Here is a 15753-nt window from a genome sequence, read left to right as displayed (position 1 = left end):
CCGCAGCCGCCGCCACCACCACCTGTCGGCACTTAGAACTTTGGTTGGTCTTCATTTTAGCTAACTAACAAAACCAATTTGTTGCCTCTGATCCCCCAATTCACACGCAAATTCTATGTATATACACACGTACTAAATGAAAGCTAAGACCACAGTAATAAGGGGATACAAATCACCAAAAGAATAAACGACCAAAAGATACTGTACTATATGCATTGATTGCGCTAAATGCCTAAATCTAAGGTATTCACCGCCAAATATTGACAAAATATAACATTTAGTCCCTTAATTATACCTATAGTTTCACTTTCGTCATTAGACTTTTTTTTCGCTTGACTTTGTCCTTCAACTATTGAAAGGTATTTATTTCGTCATTCAAGTGAGCGAGTAGCCGGAAAAATCCAACGTGACATCTATTTAGCATATCGGAGTAATCCTAGTTGGTAAACTTTGAAAAACGGGAACGATATTATCTATAAACTATTAATATCTAGCACTTTTAATGTTTAAACTATACAACAAAATAGTTTGAAATTTTGAAGAGATAGGTATTTTATGAGATGACATGTGTAAAATTTAAGTCAAATGGGATGACAAGTGTAAAAATTACTCCAATTGGGATGCCACGTATGATTTTTCTGATGTCGAAATCATTTGAGAGACGAATGAGGTACCTTTGAATAGTTGAGAGACAATTTTAAGAGCAAAAAAAGTTGAAGGATAAAAATGAAATCAATGATATAACTATTTTTGCCGCCAAATATTCCCTCTAAAAACGAAAAAAAATGATAAATTTTATTTCAAATTAATAAGTTCCCATAAAAATATTGAAAAATAGGTTTGTTCAAAATTATTGATCATAATCAAATAGATCGATCGATTATTTTCAAAAAGAATTAAACATTTTTTAAAGAATCAATCAAAAAAACCGACCAATAATCGATGAATTAATTGATTAAATTTATGCAAAAAAAAAAAAAAGACCGTAACCCAAGATCCAAAAGAGCAACAACTTTCCTCCAAAGTTGTGAGAATCCCAAGATGAAAGAAACACAAAAAGAGTCTTCCCCTAAAAACTTCTTCCACACCCACACACACAAAAAAAAAATCCAACAGATAAATAAATATTTAGATAAGAATATAATTATTTTTAAAATATTATTACACATAAATCAAATAGAAAGAAAAGTACTGACAGCAAGAGTGAAGCTTCCTGGAAGCTGCAATGGCACCTCACCACATTCTTCTCCATTTAACCCCCACTTCCTTCCTCCCTCTTTCCCCTCAAACCAGCTTCTCTTCCATTCTTCTCTCTGCATTTTCTTTGCTTCCTCTCGTTTTCCATTTCTGGGTCTTCTTCATTTCGCTATGACCCTCATCAAAATCAGCAAGCTCAGCCCGAAACGTCTCTTTCGGTCCAAGAAGGACCGGTCCACGGTCTCCAGATCCGACCCATCATCTTTTAGCTCCGGCACCACTTCTTCCGCCTCATCCGACACCTCATCCACCCAACACAAGCCCCGTTCGACCAACGTCGATGTCGGGACACCGACTAGCGTCCTTCCCGAAATTTCGGGTGACTGGTCCGATATTTATCTGGAGCTTCTTCAGGCTTTTAAGATTATAGACAGTGACAACGATGGGATTGTCTCGAGGAGCGAGCTTGAGGCGTTGCTTAGCCGGCTCGGGGCGCAGCCGCCGAGTCGGGAGGAGGTGGCGACGATGGTGAGGGAGGTGGACAGTGACGGCGACGGGTGTATAAGCGTGGAGGCCTTGATGAGCCGGATGGGTTCGGCTTACGAGCCGGCTTGTGACGCCGAGTTGAGAGAGGCGTTCGAGTTTTTCGATACGGATCACGACGGGAGGATCACGGCGGAGGAGTTACAGGGAGTGTTCGCGGCTATCGGGGATGGTCGGAGCACATTAGACGATTGCCGGCGGATGATAGCCGGGGTTGATAAAAACGGAGACGGGTTCGTGTGCTTCGATGACTTCTGTCGTATGATGGAGCTTCAGGCTTGATCGTGATAGACAAGCTGATCAATCGAGTGATGGTGATGCTCCTGATGATCATAGACCGTTCAAGTGCTTAATTTTTTTCTCGCTTACTTTTTATTTTTATGTGTGTGGGACCTGTTGGTTACGGGGGAAAATAGGAAGGATCAATCGGACGGTTGTGGTTGGCTGATCATGAGATGAAATATATTATAAGAGATGTATCACATAATCATCAAATTGTTAATAATCTTTTAATGATGTGATTTGGTTAAACCATATGTTTGAGTATTTTTTGTGTCAAGATTAAAAATCTCATTTATAAGCAATTCTCTTTTGTTTTTGCTAACGTGAAATCCATCTAATTACTCATCAGATAATTGGTGGGTAAATCATAGGTCACATGAAAGATTTTATAATTTTCATGGATCAGTTGAGACTTGGGTCGAGCCTCAATGCGAAGAATAACCTAGGATGACATTCGTACATGTTGAGTTGAGTAATGACCCATCTCACAAATTGCGATAATAGAAACATTCATGATACTTGAACTCACGACCTCTTAAAAGTTCACTATCTAAATCAATGACCTATTGTTCGCAATTCTCAACTCCTCAATCCATGAATAACAAAACCGTACCAAATTAGTGCCACAGAGTTCACACAATATCCTCAATATATTTGGAGTGAGAATTTCAACAAAATTTTAGCTTAAGCTTGAGAGAAACATTGTGGAATTTGGGCTTTTGGTGGGCTCCAATCCATGTGGTTAGGTTAGATACTTGTATCTATAATTTTATTTTCTTGTTTTATAAGGCACATTAAAGTAATCTTGAAATGTCGATTTGGACTTGCTATTTCGAAGTGGGTCCCTAATATAAATCTAATTTTAAGAAAAAACCAATAATTTCCTTATATTTTTTCTTCATCGTCTCCAGGAAAACAGGAGGTTTTTTTGCGTGATGTCCGGAATCATGCATTCATCTTTCGGCTTATAAATATGTAATATTCAGTTTAACAAATCTAACTAACTATAGACACATAAATAAGATATAAATAAAATTTATCTCGAGAGATATGGAATGTTTTGAATTTATATTCAATAATTTAAAATTATCATATTTTTTTTAATATTGAATTTGATTTAAAATTATCATTTTTTTTATACTGAATTTAATTTATTTTTCGAAAAAAACATATATTTTAAAATTCGTAAAATGAACCAAAACAAACATCCTATAGCAGAGTAATAAAGGTCTTCAGTTAATTGGGTTGTAACTTTGAATAGACTCGCAGCGCGGTCTTCATCAACTGTTCCTTGAAGACTCTGTTTCATTTTTCAAAGGAGGTGTCTGTAGTGACGAAACCAGGAATTTTACAGAAGGGGAGCGAAAACGTGGACGGGGTCACAAATTAAATTAGAAGTCACAAATTAAAACATAAATATCCAAGATAACAAAACCAATCATTTAAGTTGTGCTTCGATATCTCACTGCGAAAATGCCCAAAAAGTGCTCAAACTTGTTCGAATTAGGTCCAATTCCTACAAAACTAGTGGAAAACACTTGTAAGTGAATAAATTAAACTAAAACACACATAAAAACATTAACTAAACACTATAACACCCTAATTAAAAGACATTGGAACATCAATTTAGAGATTCAATCACAGCGCCCACAAGCCCCAAAATACATTAAATATTATCCGCTCACGGATCGTTCCTCCAGGCTCAAAGTGCTCAACTTCCTCGCTTAGGCCCAAAAAATCAGTCTTAATATGTTAGGTTGTGGATTCTCCTTATTTATTGTTGTTCCTCCCTTATTTATTTATTTATGTTCCGATGTAAGATCTTAATATGTTAGGTTGTGAATTCTCCTTATTTATTTATTTTCCGATGTAAGATCTTATCACAAAGCCTCGACAACCTTTAACTTCTTGTGTTGGTTTTGGTGGGGGAGATTTTGATAAGGCCATGTCATACTACTAACTACTAAAGAAGCCGGACAAAAAAAAAAAAACCTACTAAAGAAACTTTTACATACAACAAATCACTATCTTTGTCCCTTGACAGAGATGGATCGATATCACTATATACTTTTACTCGTATCTTCTACATTAATTCATCTTTTTTCCCCTTTAAGTTTTAAGATATGCATCATCAATCGAGCTTTTATTTCAAAAAAATCAAAGTCAACAACACGAGTCTATGAGAACATCATCGAAAATCCACCGCCACCCTAATGATATTCTCATTTAGACTCATATTCATGTGTTTGACAAAGTTTTACGCTAGTTAGAGCAACTCCAATGCTAAAAAATATATCAAGTACTTCAAAACCATTCTCTCTCATCTTATCTCTCCTATGTGGCATAATTTAATTGGATGAGTGGGTCCTATAATATACACTATTCATCAACACTTCATACTTTCTAATACTTCATACTCATTTTCTCTATTTTCTCTTTCTTACTTTTCATTATCTCTCTCTTCCTTTTCATCATCTCTCTCTTCACTATTCATCAACTATATACATACTCCATATTTCAAGTGTCATTTTCCACAACAACCTATAAAACAAGTATCATTATCAAGAAAGTGTGTTTTCAAGTGTTCATTTTCATCCATTGTAGAGCTCTAGCACTCTAAATTTTCCATAAAATTCACTTTCAACACTTGAAAAATAGGTTTCAAGTGTCCCATTGGACATGCTCTTATCAACTTAGAGCATCCACAGTAGTGCTTGTAATATCAAGCACTCCAAAACCATTCTCTCTCTTCTCTTTTATCCTACGTGGCACAATTTAATTGGACGAGTGAATTCCACAATATACACTATTCATCAACACTTCATACATTCCAACACTTCATACTCACTTTCTCTATTTTCTCTCTTTCTTCCTTTTCATCATCTCTCTTCACTATTCATCAACTATATACATACTTCAACTCTCAAGTATCATTTTTTCCACAAATAAATTTTTCAGTGTCATTTTTCACCCATTGTGTGCATGTAGCGCTATACTTATCAAAAAAATAACATTTCAAGTACTTGAAATACACTTCATTATACCCATTATGAACATCTAACACTTAACTTATCAAGAAAGTATCATCTCAAGTACTTCAAAATCATCCCATTGTGGATGCTCTTACCATAACCTTTCTCATTTATCCCGGCTTGGAGGGTGGCGATAGGACAGAAGGCAAAAACAACATTTTCTGCTTCGTACACGCCACCATTGGTTGTTTTCTCCAATGTTTCTAATAAGTTGTGTCGTATATGCTATATATGTATATGTTGTGTTCGATCTTTTTCCAGGAAACTTCCTCCGATTCTTTAGCTTTTGTCTTGCATTTCTCGTTTGAGGAAACTTCCTCCACGATCCGTCCTCACATCAGTAGCCGTGTCTAGATAAGAATTCAAACTAACGCGTCCCACGTTTACCACACAAATTTCATACCTATTCCTTATCGCTGAGGTAACCTTTGGGGTCACATCATTCATATTTACTTTTTGAACCTTTGGGGTCACAAAAATTTCCACTTAACAACACGATAAGTTGAATCAAAACCTAACACGTAACCACAAGAGTATTGCCTAGTATAATCTAACTCAAGATCTTTCGAGTCCATTATGGGTCGGCCTCGCAGAGCAGCTGGGAATTAAGACACCTTTAAATGAAAGAAATAAACCTCACACTTACATAAAGTTCTTTATTATGATGCATCACAGGTGTAACAATATACATCTTATTGTATATTCTCATTTCACTCGGTTTAATGTACAGTCGGGATCTTCAGGAGAAAGATGCAAGCAAGAAATTTGACAACAGGACTAAAAAATTTCAAAATAATAGAGGGAACAAACTAACCAGTAGAGGATGCTTTCAAATGTTATCTGACAATGGAAACAGCTTTTCCAGAATATGATTAGAAAGGATCCTACTGGGGTCCAATTCCTTTCGTGCTTTATTATATTCATCCACTGGGAAACGTTTTCTTAGCCTAGCTTGGAGTGCAGCAAGTTCTTCATTGTCCTTTGGAACCTGAACAGAGTAAAGTGAATTTGAATGATACAAAGTTCTAAAGTAACATCTCTTATCCATGATTTAAGGAGAAAAATCAATGTAATCACCATTCACCAGAATCGAAGCCGGGGGAGGGGGATAAGTTTCACATACTAGTCTAAATCTATTTGCTGAAACAAGGAAAAAGGTGTGCTGTTCAAGTTAAACTCCAACACTATTAAATGATGGCACACACGGTACTCTCGATTTAGACAATATTTCATGTGACGTTTAAAAAAACCATGCATCAGAATTCTATTTCTACCAGCAATGATTCGAGATTTGACATTGGATTTAATATATGCAAGTGAAATTTAAAGAAGTTGAAATTATCAATTTGAGACAACACATGAAATGATCTCTTCAAGTTCGAACAAAAGAGAAAAAATGAGCACGGGGGAGGTTCAATCAATACCTCAATCTTAGCCCAATGTTCATAGGCAGAATACCGATCCCATAATCGACTCTGGGTTAAATGCCTGTAGTGGAAGAATTCTTCCGTTATATCTTTCCTTTGGCGTGCATCCATAGTGGGGAGATACATGATTATACCCACCTGATACAAAAGAAAATTTGGGTTTGAGTACAAGAATATTTAAATTGATGAAAATATTTGATATAAGGTGAATAATATAATGTCCAATTTCATGGCAACGATCAAATGTAGTTATGAGTAAACTATTGGACACACATTAATTGTAATAATTCCAATTTGATGCCAAGAATCCATATGTCGAGAACTGCTTTGATGCTCTTTACTCCATTTGAATAGGCTACGAAACGAAAGCAAAGCAAAGAGGAGGGAGATAAAAATTACCCATGAGAATATGTCATCCTCTGCTGGGCTGGAAGACAGACTCATACGGCTCTGGCTGCGAGCTGTCCATCGCTGCTCGATAGGAGCTGGTGCAGGTATATCTTCTTTCTCAATGAGTTCCTTCAGTTCTTCTATGTACTCAAGGTCCATCATACTTGGCTTCCGAAGGGTGCCAGCAGGAAAACAAATTTCTGACACCCACTGTTGGCCACCACAGTCAAAGCCCAAAATTTCATCACTCCATCCCACTCTGTAACCTTCTGACTTCCTCCAGAACTCAGCCTCAGCTTGATTGATTTTTATTACATGGTCTTTGTTGAGCGGATCAAGAGCAAGTAATTTGTCTCTTAACTCTGTGAATGAGAGCTGATCAATGTCTGGTTCTGTATTTTCTGAAGGTTGAGCAGAAATTTCTCTAGCCCTGCAAATAACCAAGTCACGGGATAGCTAATAAGTGGATGAAAAAACAAAAGATAATACAGAAAAATGGAAGCAAGGATTAAAACAGATCAACCAGTATGGAAGTATCTAAGAGAAAAATGACAGTGAAATTTAAAAATCAAAGCCCACTAGCGTACATTCACTGTCAATAGCTTTCATAGTGCTTTTTTTCTAAAAAATGATGACAATGATAGCAGAGAGTTCCCTAGGAACTGTATCTGAAATAGCAAAAGTCCCAACATCTCTGGAAGAGGAACTTAAGGCGTAGACAGCTATGTGTACTAACAACGAGAAAAGGAAGTTCATTTAAACAGTACCTCTTCTAATGTGTTGGAAACTTTGGCTGGAAGGAAACAAATAGCTTTTGAAGGGATAGAGCCACAGATGGGAAAAGCATTAGGTGACTGGTTTAACACTTGAGTTTGTGGTTTTCACATCAAGATCATAATAGCATCTGTTAATGTTGTCAATTACTTACAAAAACTTAATTATTTGCATTTTCTTCTCCTTCTACTCTCGGGTGGCACCCCCCTTAGCGCCCTTCTATGAAAGGTTTTTCCATTCAAAAAAAGAAAAGAATCAAAGCCCACTAGACTGCATAATGCATGTGTGTATAGAACTAGGTGGTCTTTGCCTGGATTGGCTTGAACAACTTCAACCCTGAACCAATAAACAATCCAGTGTAACTGAGTCCATCATATTCCATGGGAACTAATCAAATCCTCTTTACCGTTTCAAAAGAATTAGGACAACAATTTACATGTGTATCGACGCCAGCAAATCCAATATGTAGCTGAATTATAAAATTGAACAAGGACCCAGCAGTCATACCTATATTTTCTTAGAGACTCTCTGTAGAGGCCTCGAACATGCTCCAGAGCTTCATCTTCAGTATATTTGGGTTTGAATTTTGGTGGACCTCTCCATTTTGAAACGGGGTTGCAAGTCACAATCACAACAGAGTCAGTATAGGGAATATAAAGATATTTCACATGCTTGTTCTCAGAAAGCAACTTCCTGCAATAAGAAAATTGAGAAGGTTTATCTCATGAAAAAAAAATAAAGATCATGAATTATCTCATTTAGCTTCAAGCCTTCAACTTTCAGGTCATACCAAAGGCGGTAAGTAAATGAAAGATGATTGGGTGCTAGAAAGGGAGAAGATGTGTATTACAAATATAACTATGAAAGTATGGGACTTGAGACAAAGTCTCGAACAAAGTAAGTCGTTGAACATTACAAGTCTATCAGAGACACAAGCTCAGCTCATATAACCAGACAAAATAAAATTTTCAAATAAAAAAGCCTATAAATTAGAATACATATAGAATTATTAACTTGTACTATCAGTAATCATCCTAGTGCTCGTGATTCCAGATCCTACTGCATTATGGAGAAAAAAGTTTGCAAACATCTTGCACTTTGCCAACCCCACCTCCACTGTGGGAGCCATGTGAGCAGGAATTGCTAATCTTTTACCTATCAGTAAATAATACTAATCATTAACAACATTAATGTCAAAAGTGGAGCTCAACACATGCCTAATTTCAATTGAATTTTTTTATTCAACAACAGTCTCAACGATCTGCATCGCAAGTTGCAAACTAACATACCATAAGGTGCTTACATCACTTTGGATGAAAGATAACTAATAATTTTACCGAGTAAAAGGAAGAATAATAACCTGTGGTTCTTCTTTAGCTCCTTCATGCTTGAAACAACAGTGTGCTCCACAAGCTCTTGCCTATCAACACATTGTAAGGTGACTTCAGCAACTACTCCAAGCCCACCAAGACCAACACGAGCTAGATAAAAAAGCTCAGGATTATTCTCTTTTGAGATCTCTATTGTTCCTTTGGCAGGAGTCACCAGTTTCATGCTAACAACCTGCTCGTCAATGGGAGGCAATCTTGCACCAGTACCGTGTGCACCAACCTAAAAAAGAATTGAACAAATGATGTTCTAAACTAGTAAGCAAAAAGGGTACAATACAATAGAAGATTTGCTAATCACAATCTAAAAGGTGCATTAACTTCCTTTTCAGAAAACGGTCACTGCTTATGAGTTTCAAATGCTTGTTGGAGCAAAAGAAAATTTGTAATGAAGTGAAGAATAAGAACTCTACTATTTTTCGTCAATAGCGAAAATGTTAACTCATCCTTCCATAAAATGGTTTTCTAAAACAGAAGAAAGACCATGCAATGTACACTTCAATTTACAAGGTAAACTTACTACATAAACTGTCCTCAGCCATAAGAGTATAATGTTTGACTTATTACATTCTCCCAGTCAAAGCATAATTTGTAAAATCTGCAGTTCATTGATTGGAGAGTTTGAGAAACACTAATGTCTCGAGTAAAAAAAGTATACTTGTGTAATTCTTTGTGCGCCTATGGTAAAAGGTTACGAACATTGTTGTTACAATGGCTAGAGAACTACACTAATGAGTTGAATGAACGCAGCCCAGACGAATGAGAGAGAGTTATTGAACTGCACCTGAACAATGCCTCCAATCTGCTGCTCTCTAATGGAAGCAAAATTTTGCAACGTAAGCCCGTAGTCCTTAATCCCATCGACCAACTGCTGCACCCTGATCCCTGCCTGCACTCTCACCCTCTTCTTCTCTTTATCCACCTCCAAAACCTTATCCATCAACGCCAAATTCACCATCCCGGCCCTAGCTAGCCCAATACCGTTGGGAGATAGTCCGGAACCAACCGGCCGAATTTTGGCCTTCTTTTCATTTGATTCTTTGACCAATTTCTCCAATTCAGCTAGATTCTCCGGCTGGTGAAATTCCCGGGTTAGGACCTCGTGAGTGCCACTCCAATTGGAAACGGTGTGGAGGTCGTCCGGCATCGGAGCATAGCGGAAGAGCTTGGCCTTCTTCTGCAGAGCGTCCTCGGGGAAATAATAGTATGTAGCAGCGCCACTGAATATCATAAGCGCCCCATATCCGAGGTACTGGCGGACCTTGGCTTCGGTGGAAGAAGAAGGTGCCGGAGATGTGCAAAATGTGCGATTAGAGTTTGGAAGGAAACGAGTACCGTTGGAATTGGCAGGGAAGCCGGAAGTGGCTGTGCAGCTGGAGGTTGGGGTTTGGCGATGGTGGAAGGATCGGAGGGATCGACGGAGAGTCAGGGTCCTCAGCATTTCTGTGGAATACACTATTGAGTGGCGAGGAGAGGGTGGAGTGTTAATGGTGTGACGGGAGGAACCAGAGAGGGTTTTGGCCTTTTGGGTTTAACTGTTTAAGTGAATTTCTTTTTTTTTTAAATTTCTCTCATAAAACTTAATTTTAATTCACTGGAGTAATTATCCTTTTGTTGTAGTTTTGTTTTGTCATCAAAATATAAAAAATTTGTTAAAAGTTGATTGGCTCATTGCTGAGTTGGTTTCTGAAATTCTCTGAATCCTTCCAAAAATAGTCACACCCCCGATAAAATACCAGTTATCGGTCATTTTGGAGTACTTAATATTGCAAGGTGATCCTTTTGATTCACATTGGATTCTATGTGCCCAGTGCTACTAAGGTTAAAGCGTAAACTAGTGATACTTTCGACTATTTCTATGTGTCCCATGTTACTAAGGTGAAAGCATAAACTAATGATATTTTCAACTATTAGACTATCACCATCTAGGGTGCAATACTCCACCGCTTTGCCTAACAACACGATGCTTGTATTGCTTTCTCACAACCCTTCAAGGGTGCAATGCACGATTCTAGGATTTACTTAGCCGAGATGGGTAGAAAGGACTTTATCTTAGAGAAGTTCTATATACATATAGAAATCATGGTTTCCTTAGCCTGCTCATGTCAATTCTAGTGTTTAGTATAGCCAGTCTGTTACTTGAGACATACAACAAGACTAATTACAAACAGGGAACTAAGGGTTCATTTGACGCAAAAGTTTGATAGTAGTATATATTGTAGCATTAATGGTAGATAATACTTAAATGATTGTAATAAATGATAGTATATATGATTCTTAAAATGCTGATAAGTGTTTGATTGTACTTTTATTGGTAACATATATGATGTTAAAATTATTGTTTAAATTATGAACATGCGTAATCCAAAGAAATGGTGAAATCAGAGGATCTGGCACAGCACGAGTCCGGTGCCAATGGTGCCACTTACGACACGGAGGGTTAGGGTATTAAGGTCAAGATAGATTAAAATAAATGGTCGTTCAGTAATCTCGTACTCAAATTGTCTGAAAATTGTCCTAAATGAGACCATTCCAGATTTCACAATATATTGTTAAACGCACCTAAGTATGTTTGGCTTACAAACACCATACTATACAATTCTTGTATTCATATAATAGCCCACAAATTCAGCAGAATCTTCATCTCAGTTGTTGCTCTGGATTGGTTACTGATATGATAACCAGAGCTAAGACATATATTCTCTTGCTTGCAATCTCTCTTCATATCTGCCAAAGGAGTATGCCATTGTGGAAGGCACCTCAGTTAAGCGGAGCGGATCTGGTTCAATGCCATAGTCTGTCAATGGTCTATGCTCAAGAACATCATCATGGCTTTTCACAAATTCAGGAATCTCGATCTCTCTCTTCTTTATGTCGTCCCAAAGGTACTGGAGTCGGCTAACATACTTGATCTTCCAGTACAAGCTGTTACATGGAATGGAAGCATTTCGGTACAAAATCAAATTGAAAATGCATGCACACTGTCAAATTCTGGATTCAGCTAATGAAATCAAATTCACCATCCGGGGGCGATTTAAAGTAGAGTTGTTGCGACGAATCCACAGACAAAAGAGGTTAGGAAAATATCTATATACATTCAAATGAAGACAAGAACTTATAGTAAGAATAAGAGAGAGATATGTGATGGCCGCTGAAGTGATTCCTAACAAGTCCAGGGGATGGTAATACTCAGCAAATCCTACCTTCAACCATAGGTAATCTAATAATCCGCAAGAGATTCGAGAAAATCTAAGGACAATTCATACAATTGTATGATAATTCCACCTATGTAACATTTTCGGTGTATTGTCGATGCAATTTTTATCCATGGCAATTATTCGCTTCTTTTATTCAACATTGCAGTAATAGGCCTACGCATGCGATAAGCCAAGAGTGATAATCCCCTGCTTATTGCATACTCAAGTGCTATAATGTCATTATTTCTGATATTTCTGAATGCACCTGAAGATAATATTGGTATAATGAAGCGCTTGATTGAAAACTCAACAAATTTTATCAAAATGCTTTGTTGGGGCAGGAAGAGAAACACACCAGATTCATGTTTTCTTGGGCTATTATACTCACCTTCCACTTAAGAAGAAGCGGCCGAGAGTTGCAAAGGCAAGCCTTGATCGAATCCCAGGGTGAATGAAGTACACAACTTGAAGCCTGTCTTTGATCTCTGCTGGAAGTTCTTCATAAATCCACCTTAAGATAGTCATGCCAGGAGAATTGTCTTCCTTTTGCACAGTACTATGCATGTAAACAATGCAAAATGGCCCCTCGGGCAACTCACTGCATATTTTGTGGAAGATATACCTCTTCAGTCTCTCTGCACCGACAACTGGAGCTGCAAATCATCAATGAAACACGAGTCAAATAATCTATAAGAAATAAGACCAACAATAGTAGAAAAGGTTGATCATGATCATGAGCTACTAAAAACTATCACTCTTCCCCAGGCTACCTGCATGATCCATTAATGGCTTAATAGAGTAAACCAAAACAGGCAGTGGTGATTAAAACAGTTGGGAGACCCGTCCATCATTAATTGAGCAATCAAGAACCTATATTCCCACAAAGCGAGCACAGGAAAATTGAGGATGACAAGACTAATCAGAGGTGATCAAAACAAGATATTCAACTAAGTTTGATTTGTTTATGCTAAACAAGAGGCAAATCAAACTAGAGACGATGAGAATGACATTGACATGGTAAAGTGCTCCGAAGGTCAAGGACTGAACAATTGGGAAGACAAACTTAATCTAAGTAAAAGGTTCCACACCACAGCAGTACGACAGAGAATCGCAGATGGAAACTGTAAATACAAGCATATATGATTCTGGAACATTTGAAAGAGAACCTTATTAGTTATTTCCAATGACAAGTCAAACAACCTGTGCCTAGGTAGATCTTGAAAGCAAAAGAAGATTTGAACAGCCATCCCATGCAGTCAAGTTATAACCAGAGCCACATAAAGTTAACTACAATGTGAAACACACTTCTTTTTCTTTTTCCAAGTTTTGGAAAAAGTCTTCTACTCATAACAACCATTTTTAAAATAGAAGAAGTCACTATTCCAAGTTATTGTAACTGCTTATTACCAATATCAAACCTGAAACCAGACAGAGAATACTAGTTTCTAGATTATTGGCAATAGGACGAGATTCAGACCTTCTGTCCCTAGATTAGAGACACATATCCACTATGCTACTCATATAAAAAGAACAACAATGGCATTCTTACCTATGTTAACAATAACACTCCTGGAGGAGAAGGGAAAGAGAAACACCATTTCCTCATCACCAACTTCGCATTCTATTTTCTTAATAAGAGTTCTCACCCGGAAATGTTTTGTTGATCACTGAGCTAATCATAGTTCCTCCCACAATTAAAAGTGAAATCTACTGCCCTAAACCCTAAGCCAAAAGAAATGATCCTACTGCCTTATATAAACCTAAATGGAGTTGGAATTCCGGCTATAGTCTACTTTGTATGATCAAAAACCACCCCTTAAATATAAGAACATAGAACAATTGAAACTGAAAAAGGAAAGCAAGAGAACAAGGTTCCCAAATCAATTGCAAACATAGGTTATGAGCTAAATCAAGCCAAAACGATGTCAATTAATCAAACAATGTAAAGGGAGAAGGGCAAAGAGTGAAAGAGGGGATGTTTGGTTACCGGGAAAGTACTTCCCCACTACGCGCAAAATACGGTTTCCGGACTTATCGTAGCCCTCGAGGCGAAAGAACTGCAGCAAATCGAGATCAGAGAAGTCTTCATCTGGAGAGAGATACTGAGAGCAATCGTGCCAGTCCTCGTGTTCCTCGATCTCTGTCTCTCGCTGATTTGGTGACAAGAAAGGGCGCGCGTCTATGCCCAGATCAGATGCCAGTACTACCACCGAGAAATCATTGCCGGAAGAGTTATCCATCCGCGGACAAATTCCGAACAAGGAATCAAAGTAGCCGAGAAGCTAGGCACTCACCCCCGAGAAAGAAGAAAACTTCCCTATCGAAACCCAACTACCCAAATCGATATAAAAAGGGTTTCACACCAGGTAAGTAGGTAACGGTTGACTCGCAACTTTCTAACTTTCTAACTTTCAACTGCTAGGTAAATGTAAAAACCCTACACTGTCTTTTCCTCCTCTTGCTGGGTTACATTGGGACCGCCCGTGGGAAAGACAACTTTTTCCAAGTAACAATGGTGACAACTGGAAGCGTAACAGGAAGACGTGAAGAGGGAGTAGGAGACGTGATGGACAGGAAGATGGAGATCATAACCCTACAGGGGCGAGCATTTATGGATGCAGTGTGGGCACCATTATCACCCGATCTATTGAATGGAGCGATGCCAACCAACTTCAAAGTGCCAACCCTGGAAAAGTATGACGGGAAGAATGATCCCTTCGACCATGTCTGGAATTTCAAGTTAATGATGGAATTCCGAGGAGCAACAGAAGTAGCTCTATGCAAGGTTTTTCCAGCCTCGCTGATTGGGATAGCGAGTACATGGCTATTGAACCTCCCTCGTCACAGTATCTCCAGTTTCACGGATTTATCCCAGAAGTATGTAACTCGCTTTGTGATGGCAAAAAAGCTTAGTAAGACTGAATCTTAGCTTGATGAGTATCAGACACAACAAGGGAGAAACACTACGAGCCTTCATCACTCGGTTCAATCGAGAATGTCTGGATGTGCCCGACTTACAAGTTACAGTTGCCACTATAGCACTGATCGAAACAGTTCGTCATGAGGCGTTGAGAAACTCTCTCTTAAAAAAGCCTCCACAGAACATGGGAGATCTCTGCACCAGAACCGAAAAGTACGTCAATTCAGCGGAAATCCTAGAAGCAGCCGAGCTTGACATCCCATGGCCAATCAGGAAGAGGAAGTCGACTGAAAGAGACCGACCATACTGATACGTCGGTAAAACTGAACAAGTTTTGAACTTTATCAATTAGCATGCAATTTCATTACTTTACAGGTGCTGATATTATCAGCAGACTACATCTAGTGGAGGAGGAAATCATCAGAACCATGAATTCCTATTTTTATTCAATTTTTGTTAATATCTTGTTGTCAATTATCTTCTGTTTATATATATTTTGTTTGCTGTCAATTTAAAGCTGTCTAAAAGCCCCCACCACAACCTTTACCCTCACAAATGAGTGCTCCCCAGCTTCTCTGCAACTCCAGCTTCTTGGTAGCAGTC

The 15753-nt window shown here is 38.1% G+C and overlaps 3 protein-coding genes across 5 annotated transcripts; 1 reads left to right on the top strand and 2 right to left on the bottom strand.

Moving 5' to 3' along the window:
• The first annotated feature begins 1272 nt into the window (after positions 1–1272).
• Positions 1273–2299, top strand: LOC119998355 (probable calcium-binding protein CML36). The gene has a single exon (XM_038845667.1). It carries the CDS (start codon positions 1369–1371, stop codon positions 2020–2022), a length of 654 nt encoding a protein of 217 aa, XP_038701595.1. The 5' UTR covers positions 1273–1368; the 3' UTR covers positions 2023–2299.
• A 1082-nt stretch (positions 2300–3381) lies between these two features.
• LOC119998352 (L-galactono-1,4-lactone dehydrogenase, mitochondrial-like) lies at positions 3382–10575 on the bottom strand. 3 transcript variants are annotated; one of them, XM_038845663.1, is made up of 7 exons: positions 9818–10575; positions 9006–9256; positions 8153–8338; positions 6881–7301; positions 6479–6619; positions 5869–6042; positions 3382–3546 (listed from the first exon to the last, which is right to left on the bottom strand). In XM_038845663.1, exons 1-6 carry the CDS (start codon positions 10472–10474, stop codon positions 5884–5886), a joined length of 1815 nt encoding a protein of 604 aa, XP_038701591.1. In that variant the 5' UTR covers positions 10475–10575; the 3' UTR covers positions 3382–3546; positions 5869–5883. The 3 variants fall into 3 exon arrangements, with proteins under 3 accessions (XP_038701591.1, XP_038701592.1, XP_038701590.1); XM_038845664.1 differs by having other exon boundaries at positions 3382–3538; XM_038845662.1 differs by lacking the exon at positions 3382–3546 and having other exon boundaries at positions 5697–6042.
• Positions 10576–11473: 898 nt separating this feature from the next.
• On the bottom strand, positions 11474–14572 carry LOC119998358 (ganglioside-induced differentiation-associated protein 2). Its single transcript, XM_038845675.1, has 3 exons — positions 14218–14572; positions 12619–12883; positions 11474–11958 (listed from the first exon to the last, which is right to left on the bottom strand). The coding sequence occupies exons 1-3, from the start codon at positions 14468–14470 to the stop codon at positions 11721–11723; spliced, it is 756 nt and encodes a 251-aa protein (XP_038701603.1). The 5' UTR covers positions 14471–14572; the 3' UTR covers positions 11474–11720.
• Positions 14573–15753: the final 1181 nt, after the last annotated feature.

The sequence above is a fragment of the Tripterygium wilfordii genome, chromosome 5 (assembly GCF_013401445.1).
Source record: "Tripterygium wilfordii isolate XIE 37 chromosome 5, ASM1340144v1, whole genome shotgun sequence".
Classification (NCBI taxonomy): domain Eukaryota; kingdom Viridiplantae; phylum Streptophyta; class Magnoliopsida; order Celastrales; family Celastraceae; genus Tripterygium; species Tripterygium wilfordii.
This window is presented reverse-complemented; position numbering and strand designations above follow the sequence as displayed.

Bases quoted from the DNA above. Each gene is read 5' to 3' on its own strand.
- LOC119998355 (XM_038845667.1), top strand. From the start codon at position 1,369: ATGACCCTCATCAAAATCAGCAAGCTCAGCCCGAAACGTCTCTTTCGG.
- LOC119998352 (XM_038845663.1), bottom strand. From the start codon at position 10,474: ATGCTGAGGACCCTGACTCTCCGTCGATCCCTCCGATCCTTCCACCAT. The intron at 7,302-8,152 runs GTATGACTGCTG...GGTTATTTGCAG, and splicing joins GAGTCTCTAAGAAAATATAG to GGCTAGAGAAATTTCTGCTC. The intron at 6,620-6,880 runs GTAATTTTTATC...CTTTTGTATCAG, and splicing joins AGGATGACATATTCTCATGG to GTGGGTATAATCATGTATCT.
- LOC119998358 (XM_038845675.1), bottom strand. From the start codon at position 14,470: ATGGATAACTCTTCCGGCAATGATTTCTCGGTGGTAGTACTGGCATCT. The intron at 12,884-14,217 runs GTAACCAAACAT...GATGATTTGCAG, and splicing joins AGTGGGGAAGTACTTTCCCG to CTCCAGTTGTCGGTGCAGAG. The intron at 11,959-12,618 runs GTGAGTATAATA...TCCATGTAACAG, and splicing joins CGCTTCTTCTTAAGTGGAAG to CTTGTACTGGAAGATCAAGT.